Source organism: Eptesicus fuscus, chromosome 6 (assembly GCF_027574615.1).
Source record: "Eptesicus fuscus isolate TK198812 chromosome 6, DD_ASM_mEF_20220401, whole genome shotgun sequence".
NCBI lineage: Eukaryota > Metazoa > Chordata > Mammalia > Chiroptera > Vespertilionidae > Eptesicus > Eptesicus fuscus.
This window is the reverse complement of record NC_072478.1, coordinates 105,290,136-105,314,546: the sequence shown is the minus strand read 5'-3', so window position 1 is coordinate 105,314,546 and position 24,411 is coordinate 105,290,136. Positions and strand designations below refer to the sequence as shown.

Genomic DNA, 24,411 nt, shown 5'->3' with positions numbered 1-24,411 from the left:
TTGACATAATTAAAAGTCAATGTCTACCACTCATTTTTCCCTAAAATTCATATAATAGCAAATTTTAGGAACTACGAACAAATATGTCCAACATTTTGGGGACAATCTTGTCTAAAGGTATATATTTAGACAACAGGCAGTATGAGCTTAAAATAAAGTTACATAAAAATTTAAATAAGTATTGGTATAGGCCCTGGCCGGGTACTCAGTTGGTTAGAGCATCGTCCCAATGCACCAAGGTTGCAGGTTCGATCCCCAGTCAGGGCACATATAAGAATCAACCAATGAATGCAAAATAAGTGGAACAACAAATTGAAGTCTCGCTCTCATGTAATAATAATAATAAAAAGAGTATTGGTATAAACACATAGTTTTCATCTGAAATACAGATTAGTCATTGGACTATTAATATATCTTCAACTAGATAATTCTTCATCAAGTCACAGTAGAAATTTAGAGGAACGGAATGGGGACACTAATGGACCCGAGTAGCACAGAACACGTGAATATATAGCTATACATGTTATTTTCCATTTACATTTGATCACGGGTAATAAGAGCACATTTATTATTTCAAGAAAGCACAGAGCAATGACCAACTCACACACTACGGCTCCATGTTACTTCAAGTGGAATCAGACAATGAAATGACAGGGTAGCAGCCAGCCTGGCCTGAAGTTACACTGCATGGATTAACGCAGAATGACCAAAAATGTTAGTGGAGAAAGGATATACTTTTCCTGACTATTTTCCAAATCTCAAATGTGACGATGAGAAAATACATCGGAAGTAAAAGTAAACTACACAAGTAGGTAGATCAAGGATTAGTCACCCACCCAGGCTGAGAGGCAGATTATGTCATGAACCTGTGACCTCACTTGAAAGGCTTTGCCAGCACCTAAGAATAGCTCCCAGGGGCTATTTAAACCAGAGGCGCTCTCCGCTGGTCCGGCCCAGTGAACAATGTGCATGGAGGGAGAATGCCAAGAATAGGGGAGCATCACTGAACGTTCCTCCAGAAGTCGGGCATCTGACTGACCCAACTGCAGCACCACAGTTCTCACTGACGCCTTGCACAGAGACTATACTTATTCTGCCATTGATCACCGTGTGTCCATCTTAGGAAGACAAATGGGACACACAGGAGCCACACAATAGGGTTACGTGTCCCAAAGTTCCCTCATTGTCTGAGGTGAAAGTACAGTGCCACTAACATCTGACTTTGACAAGAAAGGACAGATGCTAATAACCTCCAGGGTATACCTGAAAGAACCAAGTGCCTAATTACCAAGCCAGTTTCTTCCTGCCCTTAAAAAAGAAGATGAGAAGAAATGAACAGGACAGAGAGTAGAAAGCAAAAAATGTAAGTTAATAGACAATACAGTCCGATTAAAAGACGATGATTGTTAGGATTAAAAAAAGCAACAACACCCAACTCTATCCTGCTTAGACGAGGCCTTAAATATAGGGACCCAGAAAGGCTGAAAGAGAAAGAATAAGAGAGTATGGCAGGCAAGTCACAGATTGGGGGAAAATAGAGTATACAACTGATAAAGGGCTTGTATCCAAAATATATAAAGAACCCTTAAAACTCAACAATAAGGAAGCAAGCAACTCAGTTAAAAAAGAGCAAAAGATCTGAACAGATATCTCACCAAAACAAGATATACAGATGGCAAATAAACATTTGAAAAGATACTTCGACCCTAGCCGGTTTGGCTCAGTGGATAGAGCGTCAGCCTGCGGACTCAAGGGTCCCGGGTTTGATTCCGGTCAAGAGCATGTACCTTAGTTGCAGGCACGTCCCCAGTAGGGGGTGTGCTGGAGGCAGCTGATCGATGTTTCTCTCTCATCGGTGTTTCTGGCTCTCTCCCTCTCCCTTCCTCTCTGTAAAAAAATCAATAAAATATATATTTTTTAAAAAAAGATACTTCGCATCAAACGCCGATGGGAACTGGAAATGAAAACAACAATGAAATGCCCCCACTCACCTACCAGAAGGGCTAAAATCCAGAAAACAGGCAACACCAAATGCTGGTGAGGACGTGGAGTAATAGAACTGACGTTCGTTGCTAGCAGGAATGCAAAACAGGGCAGCCACTTGGCAAAGCAGACGGGCAGGTTCTTAGGAAGGTAAATAGTCTTACCATGATCTAAGTCACCTGAAATCTTACGTCCACAGAAAAACCTGTATGTGAATGTTTATAGCATCTTTATTCATATTGCCAAAAACTGAAAGCAACCAAGATGAATGGATAACCAAACCGTGGTACATCCGTACAATTGAATATTATTCAGGAGTGAAAAATAAACTATTACGTCACAAAAAGACATGGAGGAAACTGAAGTGCGCATTGCTTAGTGAAAGAAGCCAGTCTGAAAAGGCTACATGCTATATAATTCCAACTAAATGACAATATTCTGGAAAAGGCAAAACTAGAGACAGTAAAAAGATCAGTAGTTGCCAAGGGTGGGGGAGGTGAGGAGTAGATATTGTAATGGTAGATATGTCATTAAACGTTTGTCAAAATTCACAGAACACAGCCTGGCTGGGGTGGCTCAGCTGGCTCAGCGTCGTCCCATGCACCAAAAGCTGTGGGCTTGATCCCTGGAGGGGAACATGCAGGAGGCAGCCGATCCATGTTTTGCTCTCACATCGATGTTTCTCTCTCTCTCAAAATCAATAAACTATTCTTTAAAAAAAATTAAAATTAAAATTAAAAAACCCCAACAACTCATAGAACACAAAGAGTAAACCCTAATGTAAACTATGATTTTAGTTGCTGATGTATCAAGATTGGTTCTTATTTGTAACAAATGTAACACAGCAATGCAAGATGTTACAAACAGGGGAAACTGAGTGGGGAGAGAGCAGTGTGTGGAAACTCTGGGTAAGATCTGTTCAATTTTCTATAAATCTATGACTGCCCTAAAAAAAAAAAGTCTATTAATTAATAACAATAACAAAAGAAACATCGCAGCAGCCATCTGCAACTAGAGTGAGTAGGAACCAGCACCCGCGTGGGGACAGCACACGGGTGTCTGACCGCTTCTGGAAGCTGCAATGGATAAGAACTCCATCTGACCCTTAGCGATCGTGTGCCCGTCTGGCCTACAACAGGCCTTAAAAGTCCAGTCAGTAAGCACGTGTATTGAACAAATGAATGAAAGGGTCATTGCAGTGAAAAGGGACGTAAAGAACAGTGACAGAGAGCAGGACAAGAGACTCCAGCAAAAGCCTGACCCATCCGAAGGTGGCGTCTGTCGTACTGGATTTTATTTCATAATAAATATCGTACTTTTACTATCTCTATAATAAATACGATATTGGTTGCAGAAATTCCTGTGGGAAAATTATTTTTGTCGAAGCTGAATGCCTGGCCGTCACTTGCCATCCTTTTCTCCTCCACTGAAACGACCACTTTCAGATGAAGAGAGAGGCTTTGGTGAGGCAGCCCGCAGAGCGAGCCCCTCAGGCAGGACGGGCATCCACACGGAGCTGTTTCCAACTCAGTTTTCAGGAGCAAATTCCTGGCAGCTTTCAGTTAACCAAGGTTTACTAACACAGAGGTCCGGTCTCAGAGGATCCTGAACCACAAACAAGATTTTTTTTTTTAAACAAGGGACATTTTTGTTTACAAAATTTTCATTTTGCCAAACAAGAAGCTACAATACCGGACTATGTGGGCTCAGTGCTGGACACTTGGCAACCCAAGGTGAGAGGATTAAGTGTCCTAACACGGGAAAGGCGCCAAGAGCAAGGCACACACAGACTCAGTGTTAGATTCCTTCCCGCTTCCCGGTTTCTGGTGGACGGTGGGCCGGAAGGGAGGGATGGTGCAGAGCGGATCAAGTCGGTACGAACCACTTATTGAGGAAGTTTGGCAATGAGAGAAAAGTGACATAAGGCAGCTAGAGATGGCAACACGAAACACTCTTCCTTTTTCTCTTTTAAGAAAGGGATGACTTAAGGTTTGAGGGAAGAATGCATGGAAACCAATACGCCCTGTATGACAGACACGTGAATTAATTCCTAATTTGCATGTAAGAAATGCTTTACAAATAAACTGTCCTGGCTATTTTAAACTCGAGTCTTCAGCGAGGCAGAGAGGTAAAGCAAGCAGAGGGTGTCAGCGACCTAATGCTCAGTGCGCAGGGCGATGCGGAGTAGAGGTGTTCTCCGAAAATGCTAACTAAATAGCTAAACGTCATGGCAGGGTGCAGGCGGTCACTCTGCCTGCAGACTGATAAATCCACTCGGAGAGCAAATGGGATGTTTCTTACCGTTTCATTTTCATTTTGATTAGCGATTAAACTAAGCTACCCTGCTTGCTGCGCACTAGGAACATCAAGTTAAACAAAGGGCAGGATTTGGATGAAAAGCCTCTGCTTCCCAAGCCGGATTTTAATGTGCTGCTCTTATTTAGCTAAAGGGCAACGGCCGTTTATTCAAGGTTCTCAATTATATATCACACAGAGGTAACTGATCAATTTCACATCCATATACAGATCACAAGTGATTGTTTTATTTACACCCAAATATAAAATACAGCATTAAAAAGATTAAACGTTTTCTACAAGCTATTATATCTGGTGAGGTAAGTTTAACATTAATTATTCATCTTCCTTTTTCATTGATTAGTAGATTAAGGCTAAAATGCAACCATTTTGATTACTAGTGAAAATGAAAGCAGGAGTATTATCAATAATAAATGACGCTCACAACTAGTTACTCCTTATGGTATCACTAATTAACTGTAGGCATTTCCATTCAAGCTTAAAAAAACGCCGAAATCTTTAAAAGTTTTTAAAAAATGTTAAAACAGGACCCTGGCCCTGCCTGGTTTTGCTCTGTGGTTAAAGTGTCGGCCTTCAGACCAAAGGGTCTTGGGTTCACTTTCCAGTCAAGGGCACACACCTGGGTTGCAGTTGATCCCCAGCCCCCAGTAGGGGTGTGTGTGGGAGGCAACCAAACGATGTGTCTCTCTCACACTGATTTTTTTCTCTCTCTCTCCTCCACCTCCTCCCTCCCTTCACTCTAAAAATCAATGGAAAGCAAACCCGGACCCTGAATCACAAAGATGTGGGCGATGCCGAGGTAAAAAAGGTGCGAAGAGACAGTTTTCAGTTCAGTATTACTGAGTAAAACCATCTTACACATTTTAAGTGAAGAATTTCTCAATAAGTTTAAAAACAAAATAAAACAGGCTACAGACCCCAACTTTCAGTCAGAAAGCCATTTTTCCTTTTACCTACACCCACACCCCCCTCGGAGATTTTGGGTGGTCCTACTATGACTGGATTTAAGGAAGAGTCCACAAAACTCAGTATCCGTTTTATTACCTCTTCCTCCACACTGACCACTGAACCACAGGAGAGCAAACACGACCCTGTGCCATCGCAGTTCCAACGTCCCCCTCCCCCTCCTCTACCTTAGGGGAAGGTGACAGACAGGGCACACCACTGTAGGACCCTCCAAGACAGCCATGGCTTCAGGGAACCGTCCTTCCCTGGGCCACGCACGGTGCTAACAAGCCCTACAGCGATGGCCTCCCGGAGTCCGCACAACCCGAGGGGGACTGCTATCGCCCTCATCACACAGGCGGCAACGGACAGGCTCTCAGGCGCCTTCCCCAAGGCCACACGAGTCAAGGGGGAGGCGCCACAATCTGAACGCGTCTGATCCTGGGCATCACTTTTAAGAACTCTGCGCCCTCCTCCAATGTGCGAGAAACCTTGTCGCAGAGGAATTGCTGTTCTCCACTGTGTACCTAAGGGGGAACAACGCCCATCACCTGGGAGTTACAGGAAAAGGAACGTCTGCTTGACGTGGCTCGGAACACTTGGACTATTAGTGCTGTTTGAAAATGGACCAGGCTACCTGTGGGGGGCGGGGCAGCCTCACAGAGGTATGAACGCACTGGCTGAGGGCTGGCTGGGTCACCAAGCCAGTTCAGCTTAGATGTAGACCCAACGTGGTGGGACTGACTCCCCACAGCACCAGACCCATGAAGACCAGCCCCCCTGGCCCACCTGTCACCACCCCATGACACACGGAGAGAGGAACCAACTCCAAGACAAACAGTAGCCGAAGGCCGGATGAACCAGAAATGTGGAACCCTTAAGGGAACTAAGGAGGCATAAAAACATGGTCATCCATGACAAATGGCAGGGAACCCCACTGCTGCCACACACACAACTCACGCTGGAAAAGGGGCGCAGGGAAAAGGGCTGGGAGCGGGAGGCCTGCGGTGCCATTGCCACCCGCCCCTCATGCATCTGTAAGATGTCCTGTAAACCATCAGCGCCCTCAGGAGCAGGTGAGAATCAACTGAGAACACAGAAACGGAGCATCTGACAGCTGTGAGCCTCAGTAATTGTTAGTTTGGGACTGAGGGAAGCCACAGGGCAGGAGGGTTAAGTATCACTGCCGCTGGGCAAGCAAAACAGGGCCGTCTTGTTCACAGGGATCTAGAACGACACACTCACACAATGAACTCCGGGCTCACGTTCCCAGCTGCCCCGGCGACATTTCCACTTCGTCTGACAAGCATCCCAAACCTCACACATCTGAACCTTTAAAAATATAAGTCAGACCACAACCCTCCTGAGTTCAATCCTCCTGAGGCATCCACCCCCACCTCAGGCAACATTCTTACCATGACCCACAAGGCCCTACCTGACTGGCCCCACCCTCGAGCCTGCTCCACCTCAAGACCCCCTCCCCTCCTACTCCTCCATCCTTAACTGCACCTCACCCAGACTGGCTTCCACACTGAGGCCCAAACTGAGGCAGCCTCAGGGCCTTTGCACTGCCAGCACCCACTGGAATGGTCTCCCCAGACAGAGCTCCCTCCCACTGCATGTCCCTGAGCACTCTACCTAACCAGCCCTCCCCGCTTTAGGAGCAGGGACTTGGGTGCACTGATTTATCCTCAGGGACTAGATCAATGCCTCTCAGGTAGAGATGCTCATTGGAATGCGCACAGGGTCATCTAAACGAGGAAAGAAAAATGACTGTAATCCCTTGATCACTAATATTTGGTTTTATGTGCTTTTCAGAATACCACAGAATGCCTCCCCCCCCTCCCCGCCCCCTTAAGGGACAATTTTTCAAAAAAGCGAATCAGAAACAAACCCCGCGTTGGTCCTGGTACGGTAGTGCCACCCTCTTCACAGAACAGGGACTCCACCGCAGCACCAACAGAGGAAAATGTAAAGAAGGGAAACGCAGGCAGCAATTAAACATGACGAGTAAATGAATGACGTATGAATTCAGAGAAATATGTGTGGGACGCTAAATTTTAAAAAGCAGTGCACAAAAGTTTTTATATAGCCACAGGTTTTAATTACATAAAAACCCAGATATTTTAAAGTAATAAAGATAGAAACTGTTTGTTAGTTTTATTTTTAGTAAGGTAATTTAAAAAAAATGAAGTACATTTTTATACTCATTATAAAATCAAAGAGTAGTTCTAAACTTCTTAAAGGACTCATAAGCTAGTTTAATAGATTTATATGTTGCCCTGGCTGGTGTTACCCAGTGGTTAGAGTGTTAGCCCACGCACCAAAGGGTCTTGAGTTCAATTCCTGGTCAAGGGCACGCACCTGGGTTGCCTTCCACCAATTGATGTCTCTCTCTCACATCAATATTTCTTTCTCTCTCCCCTCCCTCCCTCCTACTCTCTCTAAAAATCAATGGAAAACATATCCTCGGGTGAAGATTAGGTAGAGAATACAAGTGAGATGAGATTAAAATATTCAATATCTATGCAGAGAAGAGACCTCAGTCAGTCACACATTTCTTTCGTTGCAACAATGGAAGCTGCTGCTGCCAGCTGTGGCCTGAGTCATGAGCACCCGCCTCACATATACATCAGCTTCCCTGCCTTCGAGAAACAGAAAGAGGCTCATTCTGGACGGAGTCCAGGTCTTAGTTGTTAAGAGCTTGCCACGTAATTTGCCTCTGTGGTCACCTTGTAATTTTTATTTTATCTGTGAACCCATGCTCCTAAAATATTTTTAATATATTTTTATTGATTTCATAGAGGAAGGGAGAGGGAGTGAGAGAGAGAAACATCAATGATGAGAGAGAATTACTGATTGGCTGCCTCCTGTATGCCCCACACTAGGGATTGAGCCTGCAACTCGGGCATATGCCCTGACCGGGAATTGAACCTGCAACCTTGTTCTATCAGGACAATGCTCCATCCAACTGATACACCTGGTCAGGGCCGGACCAAGTTTATTCATGCTGTAAATGATAGCCATGGTTTCAAGAAAGCCCAGAGAAACCTGGTTCACAGAGTCAAAATGGAAGAGCCCAACCTCCGGGTCTGCTACACTCATTTAGTTGATCAACAAACATTTTAAGCTCATCCTAGAGCAGGGGTCACCAACCGGGGGTCTGCGGACCAGTGGTGGTCCGTGAGGTCCGAAGGTTGGCGACGGCTGTCCTAGAGTATAGCTAGCTCTCACAGCCTTGCCTCACCAAGCTGAGCGGGGCAAGGGCTGGCACATTCATATAATTGCCACCTGCCCTCCAGAAGGTCCCTACAACAGACACTGCTAAGGGACCATACCCCCACCCCGAGGACTGCTGTGGGAATTAGTCAGACTCCTGGACTCTGCATCTCCAGTCACGCCAACAAAACCCACCTGCTGTGCTATTCACACTGTGCCGGGGCCAAAGACAACTCTCGCGGGGTTACGCAGTGGCTACGAGGCAGCACATGGGGACGTGCTGCAAAGCACAGAGCGAACTGACCTGTCGGAAAGATTTCTGACCGACCCGGGTTCTTCAGGTTTTTAGTTTCTCCTCTGGGGAAAAGCTGAGGAGAACGAGGCCATGACTGGATGCCAGTAACAGTGCGGCCGGGCTGCCTGCATGTTCCAGAGGGCTGGGGAATGGGTGCCACCGCCTCTTGGTCATGACCGTCTATTACATTTGGGGTGACTTAGCTAAGACGCCCCACACTGGGAACGTCTCAGAAGCGGCACAGTTATGCTTTTTGGTTGTTTCTTCTCTTATTTTTGGTGACAGAATACACACAACTTACCCATAGTGACATTCAGCACATTCACAATATTGTACAACCATCACCATCATCCAGTTCAAAGCCATTTCACTGCCTGAGAAGAAAAGCCTGCAGCCGCTAAGCCATTCCCACCTCTCCGCCCCCAGCCCTAGCAGCCGCCGCCCCGCTGCCCATCTCTTAGGATCTGCTGACGGGGCATTTCACATACATGGAATCATACACGGTGTGGCCTTTCAGCCTGCCTGCTTGCACTGGGCATGCTGGCGTGCGGGTCTGTGCGTCATTTTCTTATTACTGAATACAGCCCCACGTGTGGCTGGGCTGTGTGTTGTTTGTCCACCAGCTGCTGGGCGGGTAGGTGTGCCCACCTCTGGCCGCTGTGAATAGTGCTGCCCAGGTGCTGTGTGGGCACAGGCGTCGTAGCTCTGGAATAGTGTCTAAGAAATGGCATTGCTGGGTCCTGTGGACTGTTTAAACGGAGGACCTGGCTCTTTTCTGAGGCAGCTGCTCCATTTTACGTGCCTGCCAGCGATGCATGAGGACTCGACTTATCTCTGCCCACACTGTTCCCATCTGCCTCTTGATGACAGCCGCTGTGCTGGCTGTGAGTGGTATCTCATGTGGTTGCGATGTGCACTTCCCCAGTGCCTGATGATGTCGAGCACCTTTTCACGGGCTTGTTGGCACCCTTACTTTTTAACACTTTCACAGGAAGGAGCACCAGAGGAAGTGCAGTCACCCCCAAACTTTCAGAATGTCACCCAGCCACGGCTGTCACTCTCCACTGTGATATCACCACGGGCTTGGGCACGTGGCCAGGCCAGGCCTCACTCAGGTCACGATGCTATCCACACCCGTCTTCCGGGTCCCTCGCCCTTGTCCTCCTTCCTCAGCCTGTCACAGGGCCGCCTCCCTTTGCAGTTTCCTGTGCATCAGACCTGAGTCACCTTCCTGGCCTTCCCTGGTCTGTGTGGCAGAACTCGGTGGTTTTGTTTCTGACACACACGGACACACACGTTGAGGCCCAGCACCGGGCCAGAGCAGGAACCGCCCGTCTGTAAGAGGATGCGAGTGAGTGGCTCTCGTGAACACTGGCGGTGGCGGTGGCGGTGGTGAGGCGGCACCCCCTGGGTCCCCTGGGCCACCACCCCTCCCTGCGGCCTAAGTGGCTGCTTGGACCCCTGAGCGGCTGTTCCTGGCTATGGCTGAGAGCATGAGAACAAGGGCCGCTACATTCTCCCCATCCTGAGCTGATAGGACACACGATACCCTTCAAGAAGAAAAAGACCAATTTGAATCATTGTGAAAATTGGGTTTAAATAAGACAATTTGCTCTGCACACACTTCAAAATTCAAAGCGATACGAGAATGCGCAGGTACAATCAAGCGTAATGGAACACGAGCAGCGATGTAGCAAGTTACACTCAGGAGGCACCAGCTGTGAAACTGAGGCACCTTGGTTCGACAGCTTAGCTTTTCCATCTGTAGTTCCTTTCACTAAGTGGACAGCATCATTTCCACATTTAGTTACTGCAACGCTGAGAGAAGGCATGCTTTTCTTAGCACTCCTGACTATGTCTTAAGGAAACACAAAACACAGACTTACACGTATCGGGTCAGTTTCAGACATATGATGGCGGGCTATGTAACACAGCCTTTTACCTGCTGAGCCACACTGGGCAGGGTCAGCCTCACTGCCTCAAAATAAAGCACGTCAGAAAAGGCACATCTTTGGACTTATAAGTCGACGCGCTAGGTCACACAGCTGGCAGACTGCCTGCATCTAATTAACTGGCCATTAACCAGCTGGGTGACCTCAGCAGTTACTCCCCTTGAGCCCCCGTTTCCTCACCTGTAAAAGGGAAACAACAGTAGGTACTTCGGAGGGCTGTGTGATGAGGACAGGAGTCAGTATCTGCAAGTTGCTCAGAACAGTGCCTGGCACTTAGCAGGTGCCATGTTCACCAAATAAAATAAATCCCCTGTTAATTGTTTTCTATTTTTGTGGGATGGATTTTAATCTCTTTAAAGTGAGTCAAACTTGCAATGAAAAGATAAGTGGTTTGGGTCAATAATAACTGCTCTGGCTCAACTTAGCTCTCTCATCAACTCCGGTATAAATTCCTATATCTAGCCCTAACCGGTTTGGCTCAGTGGACAGTGTGTCGGCCTGTGGACTGAAAGGTCCCAGGTTCGATTCCGGTCAAGGGCATGTACCTTGGTGCGGGCACATCCCCAGTAGGGGGTGTGCAGGAGGCAGCTGAATGATGTTTCTCTCATCAATGTTTCTCTCTATCCTTCTCCCTTCCTCTCTGTAGAAAATCAATAAAATATATTTTAAAAAAATAAATTCCTGTATCTAAACCGTAGGAATATATTAATATTTTTGTGAATTCATAACACTTCTTTTAAAATATTTCAGGTTTTTCCCTGCTCTTATTTTTAAGACCTAAGATCATCAAGTTGAATTTTGAGTATCAACAAGGCAAAACTGTAATAAATTATATATTTTTAAACTGCATGACCTATAAACATTCTATCAATAACAAAAGAAAACCTATGATTTTTTTTTATGTTCCCTGGTGGGGAGGGGACAAAAATCTTCTGTTTTGTGCCCAATTTAAGAAACTGGTCCAAACAATTTAATAAGCGATTCAAATTCAAAATAATGTAATAGCTGGCTAAATGGGAACAAAATAACAGTCTAAATTTATGTAATGGTGAGCTCTAAGGACCTCAAAGCAAACTCCCCAACTCCCCAAAGAAAGTCTCCTGTTATTCCTTGAGAAATAAATGAAACAAGTTTTATTTTTGTATGCTTTAAAGATGCTAAAACAGGTTCAAAGTTTCTTTTAAATATTTTGCCAAAACTTTTCCCACTGACCATGTGTTTTTCCTCTCTACCTTTTCAATATTTTCTAAGTTTTTAAAAATAAGTGTTGTTTGATCTAGGGACAAAACTGGAAGTTTTGCATGCATTTCAGTTTCCTCTTTTATTATTATTTTATTTTTTTGTTAATCCTCACCCGAGGATATTTTTCCATTAATTTTTAGAGAGAGTGGAGAGGGGGAGATAGAGAGAAACATTGACGTGAGAGAGACACATCATTTGGTTGTCTCCCGTATGAGCCTTGACCTGGGCCAGGGATCAAGCCTGTAACCGAGGTACGTGCCCCTTGACCAGAATCGAACACGGGACCCTTCAGTCTGAGGGCTAACACTCTATCCACTGAGCCAAACAGGCTAGGGCTCAGTTTTCTCTTTTAAATGAGTCCAGTTCTTTGACTTTTGTATGTGACCCAGGCACACACCCTGACAACCCGAGTCACATGACTTGTTACTTACCAATTAAAAACAGGGGATTAAAATATTTTACCTGCCAAATCCTGACTACAGATCTCTGGTTTCTGGCTTTTTGTTGTTTGCTCATTGCTCCCAACAAGGCAAGATGGCTAAGCTCTCGAGCCTCTTACACGGCTGTGGTTGCTAGGATCACGATGCTCATGACTACTAAACCCAAGCGCTTAGACAGCAGGTGATAAGGAACTGCTTTTTCTTTGGAGAAAAGGATATCAATAAAATCTTCTTGAAAAGTGAGAAAAATACAATCTAACTTAGGTCTTTCTCTTTTTCCTAGGAACTGTCCACTACACTTCCATACAGGGAATTTAAACAGATATAGGGTAGTATTTTAGTCTAAACTAACAACAAAATAAACTAAGCAAATAAAAAATATTAGGCCTCCAAAAGCAACTCTTACTAGGACAAAACTTTACCATGGAGTTGATATAAATGAATAGGGAATTAATAACTACATGGTAAATATAAGCAGAAGGACAACTTAAAACAAAATAATACAACAAAAGTTACTTCCATTCCCTCTGAATAAAACACATATCCACATGAAACTCCACCAATGCAACATACTTTCCTTACTGGAATGGAAGTTTTATGTAAGCCCGTGTTCATAACAACATGGTTGCTATGGAAATAGCTGACTCAACATTATGAACTCACAGCTGAATAAAACAAGGTGTGGAACAGAAGTCTTATTTAAACAGTGGCCAGAACCATAAAACAAAATCGGCAAACTGAGCGACGGTGAGTCAGAGCATCCTGAGTTTTAATGTGAGGGTCATGCATGTTTTCCCCCATATAGGATGTTTCTTTTTCATTTAGTCCTATATTTTGGAACCCTATAAACATCACAGGCATCCCTCCAGGTCCCAGTGTATAGTTTATTACACTGACCCTGCTCAAGACAGAGTTACTCTAGTTCAGACCTCGCCAGAACCTACAAAGCCAACAGAACCCAAGTCAGGGAGGGTTCTGAAAAATTTCTGTGTAATTGATTCTGCTAAATACAGTACTGACTTATTCATCACACAGCATCCCTTCAGGCTTAGGCTTCATCTCCAGGTTCTAAGACAATAAATGCTACAAGTACAAAACCTAATTTTTAAGTCAGAGAATGTTAACGAGCACCCAGACCCACTTCACAGCCAGCAGCTCTGTCACCACACCGCAGATTTGTTCCTCCACTCTTATGGTGTTTCCAAGCAATGCTGCAAACCCTTGAGAGACCTGACATAGAAATGGTGTGAGTTACGTGAACTTTAAAGTGTATGCTCTCTGCTTCCCTTCCCACCTTTAACGGGAGGCAGACCCCCTTTTCTTTCATCAGGCACACACTTTACCAATCGTTCCCTCTGGCTTTCTCAACCTTCCAAATTAGAGCATTAAGCCAAAAATTTTACCCTTTATAAAATAAAACATATTCGACAAGTTTTAAAACTGATGGTTATGTGTGGGGCTGGTGACAAAAAAATAAAAAAATAAATAAAAAATGGACCTTTCCCCCCTTAGGAGATGGCCCAGGGAGAACTGGCTCTGTAAATAGAAACCCAGATAGATTCCCTTGGCAGCTGGCACCACCGAGGGTGTGGCTGCCCTCCGCGTGTGCACAGGAGACCAATTCATACCAGCAAGACCGGAAAAATCACAACTGAGAGCAACTGTGGAAGCAGCGAGAGCCAAGAACAGAACGCAAAGGGCTGCCTCTCTGCTAGGTGAGTCACAGGAAACCCTCCCGCCAGACCAGAACCCGCCCAGCTCCTGCAGTGGAGAATGTAGGTCAAAGCTCCCTGGGCTTTGGGCTTCAGGGGGAAGGGCTGAGCCCAAGCCCCAGGGGCAGAAGCCCAATTCCGAAGGAGCAGGGAGGCAGGGCACCGGCTTTGGCCTGCCCTCTAACTAAGCCTCCACCTTCGACACACCACAGTGAACTTGATCATCCCAGCAGTGGCCACACTGATGTGCTGGGCTAGCTCTCCTCTCTAGTCCCGGATTTGCACCATTCATGCGTTCTGATCAGCACTCGCAGAATGAAGGGCCCCGAAACCGATGCTCAAGCCAGGTTTACGTATAATGACGATCAGCTCACCCAGCTCTGTCGACACAGGGGACCCGGTGGCAATCTCACCAATCTTGGCCACTCCATCGTAGTAGGCTTTCCCCGCCAGGATCATAGCTAGACAGGGAAGGTGACACACAAAATCATCATTTAGACGAGAAAAGGAGGAAGCGACACAGAGGTTTTCTTCCAAGCATCTCGCATCCCTTTGGCTCTGGGAAGGCAGGGCAGAGGCCCCACCACTGACAGCACCACGGGACCCTTGCCTACAAGCAGCCCCAGGGAACATCCACACAGGCACTGAAGTCTAGAGGAGGCCCTGCCTCCTCCTGGTGCCAGTTCTAGGAACGACGTATTCCTAACATAAACATCATGTGCATACATGCATGACCCACGGACACAGACAGGCCTGGGGCGGGGAGGAGGGCTGGAGTTCAGGAGGGAAAGGGGACATCTGTAATACTTTCAACAATAAAGATAAATTAAAAAAAGAAGTTGCAGCTACAAGTTTAGAAAACATAATGTTCTACCATACAGCTATTTCACAAGACTGAGGATGACCTTAAAGTAGAATCATAAGGAAGAACAATAATAAGTCGCATTTGTGCCGAGACTGGTTTGGCTCAGTGGATAGAGCGTAGGTCTGCGGACTGGAGGGTCCCGGGTTCGATTCCGGTCAAGGGGCATGTACGTTGGTTGCGGGCACATCCCCCGGTGGGGGGTGTGCAGGAGGCAGCTGGTCGATGTCTCTCTCTCATCGATGTTTCTGGCTCTCTGTCCCTCTCCCTTCCTCTCTGTGAAGAATCAATAAAATATATTAAAAAAAAAAAAAATAAGTCGCATTTGTGTAGACTTTTCAAGTTATTGCTTGAGCTGTTCTAGCCGACAACGTTAACACATGGGTTGGTGATGTTATCGCCTTGTTTCATGAAGGGGAGTGGACTGGAGACATTCTGGGTCCTTCCCAAGGTCAATGGCAAGGCAGAGGGCGTGCACACAATGCCAGCTAAGGTACTTCACTTCCTCAGCTCTGAATTACGGTGTTTTTTGATTCTTTGGCCTCAGAACTGAAAAAGGGATGACTCCACCTAAAAACAAGCTCGTAGCCAGCAAACTGTCAAGTTAATATACGCAATATTTTAGCACAAAGATTTTAAATGGCAAGGTACTGATAAGCTGTAACGCAAATTTGTGGGATTATGGTATACAGGATTATACAACACTTAAAACAAAAATTTTGGTCTGAACCCACACATGGAAATGAAAATTTTCATCATCTGTTCACTTATGCTTAAAACTATTTAACCTTCTTATTCTAGTAAAATATCCTTGATTTTATGATAAAGTTGAATTAACTTTAAAAATTATATAATTTATCCAGAATAAGGAATAAAACATTTTCATAATTTTGGTTTCCTCTGTGAACACATTAAGAGATTTTCTACCACTTATTGTTTTAAGGAGTGAAGAATATGAGTTCTATTTTATGTATTTAAACTTTGGGGGTTAACATTGGTTAATAACATTATATAAATTGCAGTTCTACAACTTTTTAATATTGTGTCTCACCACCTGAAGTGACTAGCCTCCTAGTCACCATGTGTTTTTGAACCCCTTTGCCCTCTGCGACCTCCCCTATCCTACTCCCCTCTGTAACCACCATTCTGTTGTATCTATGAGTTTGTTTGTTGTTGTTTTTATTTATATCCCACATGTGAGTAACATCATATGGTTCTTCCCCTTTTCCATCTGACTTATTTCACTTAGCATAATATTCTTTTTTTTTTTAAATATATTTATTGATTTTTTACAGAGAGGAAGAGAGAGAGATAGAGAGTTAGAAACATCGATGAGAAAGAAACATCGATCAGCCGCCTCCTGCACCCCCCCCACTGGGGACGTGCCCGCAACCAAGGTACATGCCCTTGACCGGAATCGAACCTGGGACCCTTCAGTCTGCAGGCTGACGCTCTATCCGCTGAGCCAAACCGGTTTCGGCTAGCATAATATTCTTAATACCCATCCATGTTTTTGCAAAAGGCAATATTTCATTTTTTATGGCTGAGTAGTATTCCATTGTATGTATGTACCACATCTTCTTTATTCAATCATCTTCAAAAGATACTTAGGTTGATTCCGTGTCTTAGCTATTATGAATAATGCTACAATAAACATAGAGGTACACACAACTTTACAAACAAGTGTTTTCAAATTTTGGGGAGTAGATACCTAGAAGAGGGGTTGCTGGGTCATATGGCAGTTCTATTCTTAATTTTCGGGGGAACTTCTATTTTCCATAGTAGCTGCACCAATTTACATTCCCACCAGCAGTATACAAGGGTTCCCTTTTTTCCATGTCCTCCCCAACACTTGTTTCTTATTTTATTCATAATCACCATTCTAAAAGATGTGAGATGGTATCTCATTGTATTTTAATTTACATTTCTCTTATAACTAGTAATGTTGAGTGTCTCTTCCTATATCTGTTGTCTTCCTTGGAAAAGTGTCTATTCAGATCCTCTGCCCACTTTTAAATTAAATTATTTTTTATTGTTGTTTAATTGCAGTGCTTTATATATCTTGGATATCGTTTGAAAAGATCTCCCAAACGCCTGGCTGCCTTCTAGTTTTGTTGACTGTTTCTTTTGCTGTGCAGAAGCTTTTTAGTTTGATGTAGTTCCACTCATTAATATTTTTCTTTTACTTCCCTTGTCTTTGGAGTCAAGTTCACACACACACACACACACACACACACACACACACACACCCTCTCTGATCAAGTTCCATAAATTTAGTGCCTAAGTTTTCTTCTATGTATTTTATTGTCTCAGGTCCTTTAAATTATTTTTAGTTTAAAATTTTTAATATAGTGTCAGATAACAGCATAATTTCATTCGTTTGCATGTGGCCTTCCAGTTTTCCTAACACCATTTATTGAAGAGACTTTCCTTTTTTCCATGGTATGTTTTTGGCTCCTTGGTTGAAAATTAGTTGCTTATATATGCCTGGGTTTATTTCTGGGCTCTCAAGTCTGTTCCATTGGTCTGTGGGTCTTTTTTTTTTTTTTTTTTTGCCAATACCAGAGTGTTTTGATCATTTTAGCTTTGTAGTATAGTTTGAAGTTAGGGAGGTTGGATGCCTCCAGCTTTGTTCTTTTTTCTCAGTATTGCTTTCACTATTCGTGGCTACAGACAAATCTGAGTTGTTGTTTTAAATATATTTTTATTGATTTCAGAAAGGAATAGAGAAGGAGAGACAGACAGAAACATCAATGATGAGAGAGTCATTGATTGGCTGCCTCCTGCACGCCCCCTACTGGTGATCAAGCCCGCAAGCCGGGCATGTACCCTTGATCGGAATCGAACCCGGGACCCTTCAGTCTGCAGTCTGACACTCTATCCACTGAGCCAAATCCGGCTAGGGTAATCTGAGTATTTTTTGTTCTATTTCTGCAAAAAATGTCATTGGGATTTTGATGGGGATTGCATTAAGTGTGTATATTGGACTAGGTAATAAGGCCACTTTAAAAATGTTAATCCTTCTAACAAATGAACACGGATCATCTTTCCATTTCTTTGTGTTTTCTTCAATTTCTTTTAACAATGTATTGTACAGATCCTTCACCTTCTCTGTTAAGTTTATTCCTAGGTATTTTATCCTTCTGTTGCAGTTGTAAATGGGATAGTCTTCTTTATTTCTCTTTCTCGTATTCTGTTGTGAGTATATAGGAATACAACAGATTTCTGTATATTGAATTTGATCTTGCAACTTGAGCAGACTGTTCTCTTCTCTCTCTCTCCTCCTTCTGATACACCTATTATCCTTAGGTTGCTCTGTCCAGTGAAGTCAGATAGTTCTCCTAGAGTTCTTTCCTTTTCTTAAGCTTAGTTCTCTCTTCTTTCTCCTGGGTCACTTTTAGGTTTCTATCTTTGAGTTTGCTAATTCTCTCTTCCATCCGTACTGCTCTATTTCCAATGCTCTCTAATATAGTCTTCATTTCATTTATTCAGCTCCAGAATTTCTGTGTGGTTCTTTTTTATAATTTCAGTCTCTCTGGTCAAGTACTCCTTTTGTTCATTAACTTTATTCCTGAGTTCAGTAAACTACCTTTCTGAGTTTTCTTGTATATCCTTGAGTTTCTTCATAACTACAATCTTCTTTTTTTTGTTTTTTTAATCCTCACCCAAGGAAATTTTTCCATTGATTTTTAGAGAGAGTAGAAGGGAGGGGGAGAGACAGAGAGAGAAACATCAATGTGAGAGAGAGACATCGATTGGTTACCTCCTGCACATGCCCTGATCAGGGGCAGGAATTGAGCCTGCAACCAAGGTACATGCCTTTGACTGTAATTGAACTTAGGACCCTTCACTCCACAGGCCGATGCTCTATCCATGGATCCAAACCAGCTAGACCCATAACTGTAATCTTGAATTATCTGTTATTTACATCACTGTCTTCTATGACTTTGATTTGATTTCACTTTTCATTTTCTTTCTATGCTTCCATGTACCTTGGTTGTTCATGACGCTTGAGGGACTATTTCTCTGCCCATCAAGCAGTGTGCAAGGATTCATACTGCTTCATGAAGGCGAGTGGACTGGAGACATTTCTTTGTGGACTATTTCTTTGGTGTAATGCTCTCGTTAGATACTGTTTTGCTCTCAACAATTCAGCCAGTTGATAGGTAGGGTGCTTTCTTTGTTTTCCAGTAGGTGGTGCTACATTGCAAGTTTATCTTTTCTCTTGCACTGTTTGCACCTCTGGGATCGTGGGTGTCCTCTCTGTGACCAGCTCATCTTGGTTATGAAGCACCTCCACTGTGATAGGGGAATGGTTTTGTGAACTCTCAGAGCTACTTCCTTTTTCTGCTGTTTTTTTTACTGGGCTTCACCAGGGTATGTGGGGGAGAGGAGGCAAGTCTGTGATCTAGCAGTTCGGCTCCACTGGTCCAGTTACGGCTGTTGGCCCCCCACTTCCCAGACACCTCTACCTGGGTCAGCTATGATGGGGAACAGGGAAAGGAGATGCCTTTTCAGGGAGGAAAACTGCTTCTGTTCTTCTTAAACTGCAGCTCAGCTCCTCGCCCCCGCTACCACACTAGCCTAAGCAGCGGTGGGTGTCGAACTTTGTCTGAGGCTACCGTCCCTATCCTTCCTCCTGTCATGCCTCCAGTATACCCACCTGGAGATGTCCCAATATGTGGCTCTTTCAGGTGTGTCTGAACAGGGGATTCTTTGTGGAGTTATAGTTGTCTGACTTATAAATTGAAGGGGAGAAACAATGGAGTCTTCTTCCTCTGCCATGATACTGACATCACTCTCATATTAGTGCTATTTTAGTGGTTGGCCAACTACTTCATCAATCTAATCTACCTACTTCTACCAGATGATTTTTCCTTAAAATATGATTTCATTAGGTTATAGTTTCGCTCAAAAACCTTTATGGGCCTCCCAATGCTCAAGAGTTAAGCCCATAGTCCAGAGTTCATCATAGATTTTTAAATAATGGCCTTCAAAAAATCACACCTCCCAGAATTCCCAGCCTGTGTAGTCCTCTACACACTGATGGGTGACTTGCTTTGGCCAGTGGGGGACCAGATAGTGTAACTCCCACAGGGGCCTGCACTCTTGCAGGAGGGAGTGAGCCCACAGCCTAGTCCAGGTGACTGTAGCTGCAGGAGTGAGACTGAGGGGCCCCGAGAACTGCACTGCCTTTAGAGGACCACGAGAAATAATGAACTATTGTTGTCTTACCCATGCCAGTGTGGACCCCAGGTTTGGTTTGGATACTGTCTTTTCCGCCTGAAGTGCTTTATGCAGCCATCTGCCTACTAAAACCTAACATCTATCTGCTAGCTCAGCTCCTACAAGGCCTCCTGCCTGCTCATCCTGTGCTTGTCGTTAGCGGTGCATGTTATCCTGAGTTATAACTGACCTGCTGACTGCACATCTGGCCTCTTCAATATAGTAAAAATTCTTACCAAAGACTACAAATTTATCTAAATATCTCAAGGACTTCAGCAAAGCCCAGATGGCCTGAATAAATTCTGGAAACACCTTCGGAAGTGTGGAATAGTCCCCAGAAGATGTTAAAGTGATGAGCCCTTTGGGGAGAAGCCTCTTTAGCAGGAGGCTAAGCTGCAGGTTATTCACTGAGTCACCTTGTAACTATCTGAGGCAGCAAATGCTGGAAGGAAAATCATGCAGATCCTGGTGATCTCTTTCACAAGGGCCTCTCCAGCAATGACTTTGTAGCCTTGTGACTACGCAGTCACCAAGGGAGAGCCAGCTGTGCAAGGTCCTGCTCGTTGAAGGAGAGGGGGACCCCGCAGAAGTCACTGGAGTCACCGATACTGCTGGAGGGGAGGGAACAAGTCCCAGGCCTGTGCACTTCCTGACGCTGGGCACATCCGGCAAACAGCACAGAGATGCAGAAGTAAATAAGCAGTCTACTTCTCCAGAGACTACAACAATGGGGCACCCATCACCAAAAGTCTAGTCAGCACACCCCATTACCTGGAGCATGCTCATGTGGAAAGTGTGTGAGGCCACAGGTTTATTTTCAAATACCAGCAGGAAGCACCCAAAGGTGGGGCATGGTGAAAGAGAAAAATAAGAGCTATATCTGAAGTCTTTCAAATCTAACCATTAGAAACTGAGTGTTCTATTTATGCTCCTTGGGGGTCTTAATGAACCATGCTAGAGGGTGAAACCGGGGTCTGAGTCTTGGGGGTGATGATTGCTACCAAGGGAAAACTGTTCTGACCAGGTTAGAATTTGGTGTTTGTTAGCACCTCCAGTTTTTAAGGTGATCACTGACAACATTCACCTTTCAGCAGGAAAATGCATGTGTAGATGCATGCCAGTTTCCTCAAATGAAATCTCTTCAAACTAGCAGACAAACTGGTTCTCAGAGAGAGTGCTCACATTCATTTTGAAGAAAGCACTCATTATAAATTGAGAATCTAAGTTCAATTTTTAATTTAGATGTTTTTCCATTTAGGCTAAACGTTTAACTTCTCACATAATCATCAAAAGGGATATACCCAAAGGCAAGAAATTCTTCTATATAAATAAAAGGAGAATAATTCCTTTGCTGCAGGATACTAACATTAATATTTTAAGTATACATTTAAAATGTTATTAGATCATAAATAATTTGGTTTAAAAAGTAGAAAACATGTTTTTGGCATTAACAAAGACTGAACCATGTCAAAAAGTATGATTTAATCATTAAACTACATAACAGCTCTGGCCAGTGTGACTAAGTGGTTAGAGCATGGCCAGAGCACCGAGGGTTGTGGGTTTGATTCCTGGTCAAAGGCGAATACCTGGATTGCAGGTTGGATCCCCGGCCCCAGGTGGGGCTCGTGCAGGAGGCAACCAATCTATGTGTCTTTCTCACATTGAAGTTTCTCTCTCTCTACCCCCTCCCTCCCTTCCACTCTCTCTCTCTAAAAAAAAAAAGAAAAAGGAAGGAAGGAAGGAAGGAAGGAAGGAAGGAAGGAAATCAATGGAAAAAATGTCTTTGGTGAGGATTAACAACCAAAAAAAAAAAAAGAAAAGAAAATACATAACTCATAGTAGCTTATTATTCAATGTACTCATTTCAAATATACTAATATCCTATTATTGCAAAGTTCTATAGATTAAATTATTTGTAAATAATTTCTACCAATAAAGATATTTAAAAAATTTAATATCAAGCATCTAAAAATAATTAAGTAAAATATTTACTGAATGGCTTTTTAAAAAATATATATATATATATTTTTATTTCAGAGAGGAAGGGAGAGGGAGAGAGAGAAACATCAATGATGAGAGAGAATCATTGATTGGCTGCCTCCTGCACCCCACACACTGGGGATCAAGCCCACCACCCAGGCATGTTCCCTGACCAGGAATCGAACTGTGACCTCCTGTTTCATAGGTCTATGCTCAACCACTGAGCCATGCTGGCCAGGCCTGAATGGCTTTTATATGTGCTCTATATTTATAAATTTAGAAAACAGACAGACTTACCATTAACAGCTTTTTCATAATTTTTTCCCAGGTTTATTAAATTTCGTAGCCGCGGATTGAACTGTTCCATAACATTCTGGAAAACAAACAGAACAAACAAATTAATCAAAGAAGGGAACAGCAGGCCCAGGCATCTTTAGATGCTGTTATCACACAGGCCTGGGACACCTCTGTGTGCTGGGCAGGACAGCCTACCAGTCGGGAATGCTGACTTGAAGACAGTGAAGGGCGCTGATGAACAGGGCGCTCGCCAAGGGCTGCCTAGGACCTACTTGTAAATGGAGCAAGTAGTGGACAGGCTGCCTCTCCGAAGCGAGCCCTGCAGGGGCTGGGAGCCCAGAGCTGATGCCGCCTGGTTTTAAGGAGGTCAATGGTTGTCATTCTCCTGATCAGAATTTAATTATATGGGCAATGTTTTGGCTATCAATTGGATAGAAATGTCCAAGAGACTGTGTTTTTACTCTGCCTAAGTACAGGGGAGGGTGTGGGGTGAGCGTTGCTGACAGCTCTAGGACAGTTTCTTTCTAGGTGGTCACTGCCCCCCTCCCAGTAATCAGGGTATTTACTAAGTGCTTCTGGAGTAACTCCTGTGCGCTAGGTCTTGTGCAGAGCTGTGGATGGGAGACATGGTTCCCTCTCATGGATTTCATGATGCTGTATCTCTGCAGATGCCACACTTTTCATAAACTTGGAGACAAATGCTATGTCAGGTGTAAGACAGGCAATTATTTAGATGTTAGTCTAAATGTAAAATACCCTAAATCTGAAGTGCAGATAAGAAATCATACGTAGGGGACTCCGACTCGACTCAGAACATACAACGACTGAATACATTTGTTCCACCTGCAAACACTGAGCTTCACCATATGACACATGACTCAAGTCTCTTCAGCCCCTTTCCCGAAATGTGTAACACTTGGAGAGGACCAGGCAATACAAAGAATGAAAAACTAAGCAACGGTCAAAGGGGCAGATACTTGACACATGCTATTTCGGATATAAAGGTTCTCCATTATGGGTTAGAAGAGAGAGAACATAACTTTTATTTTTATTTATTTTTTTAATGTTTATTGATTTTGAGAGAGAAAGGGAGAGGGATAGAAACATTGATGAGAGACATTGATCAGCTGCCTCCTACACACACACACACACACACACACACACGCCCCCGCACTGAGGACTGAGCCACAACCTGGGCATGTGCCGTGACCAGGAATTGAACCGGGAACCTCTTGGTTCATGGGTCAACATTCAACCACTGAACCACACCGGCTGGAACATAACTTTTATTTTTAAATATTTAAAAATGTTATTGATTGATTGATTTGAGAGAGAGATATCGATTTGTTGCTCCACTTATTTATGCTTTCATTGGTTGCTTCTTTTATGTGCCCTGACCGGAGATCAAACCCACAACCTTGGTGTACTGGAACACTCTAACCAAATGAGCTACCTGGCCAGGGCTAGGAGAACACAACTTTTATTTTATCAAACAGTGATAAAGGTTTATGAAAAACCACACCTGCCTCACCTATCCCCACCCCTGCTTCATCTATCCCCACCCCTGCCTGGCCTTACTCCCAAGAGCTGTTCTTCTTGTATTTACTGCCGTAGTTTTGAGTAATAGTCTTGATTTCTCAATTTTGGGCCATAACTATAGGCTCTCTGCTAGAGTAGATGAGGACGTGGCTCTCCTTCCCCCAATCTTTCCTACATAGTTCAATGGCAATTTCCTGTTAAGTCAATAGTCAGGGTTTTTTGTTACTTTGTAAATATTGGTCACTACACAGCAAAAAATGTACCAAGGATTACATTTCAAAAGTCCTTTCCTGGTATGGACTTTTTGTTTCTTGTGGGATTAACAATTGTCTCACCTCCCCACTCCCATGCTTAATTTTCTATGTATCTACCTTAAATTTTTTCACATGCTCCGTAGGATCGA

At 44.0% G+C, this 24,411-nt stretch overlaps 1 protein-coding gene and 1 long non-coding RNA gene across 2 annotated transcripts in view; one reads left to right on the top strand and one right to left on the bottom strand.

The window, feature by feature from the left end:
• Window positions 1-24,411, bottom strand: part of BAIAP2L1 (BAR/IMD domain containing adaptor protein 2 like 1) — an 80,459-nt gene that overhangs the window by 26,270 nt on the left and 29,778 nt on the right. Inside the window, exons 2-3 of the mRNA XM_054718202.1 lie at window positions 22,470-22,545; window positions 14,479-14,565 (exon numbers count right to left, since the gene is read on the bottom strand). Of these exons, the coding sequence (XP_054574177.1) occupies window positions 14,479-14,565; window positions 22,470-22,545 (163 nt within the window). The remainder of the gene's footprint in view (window positions 1-14,478; window positions 14,566-22,469; window positions 22,546-24,411) is intronic.
• Window positions 13,065-23,061, top strand: LOC129149524 (uncharacterized). Its single transcript, XR_008556451.1, has 3 exons — window positions 13,065-13,139; window positions 13,905-14,107; window positions 22,501-23,061. It is a non-coding gene; the product is annotated as an uncharacterized LOC129149524 (long non-coding RNA).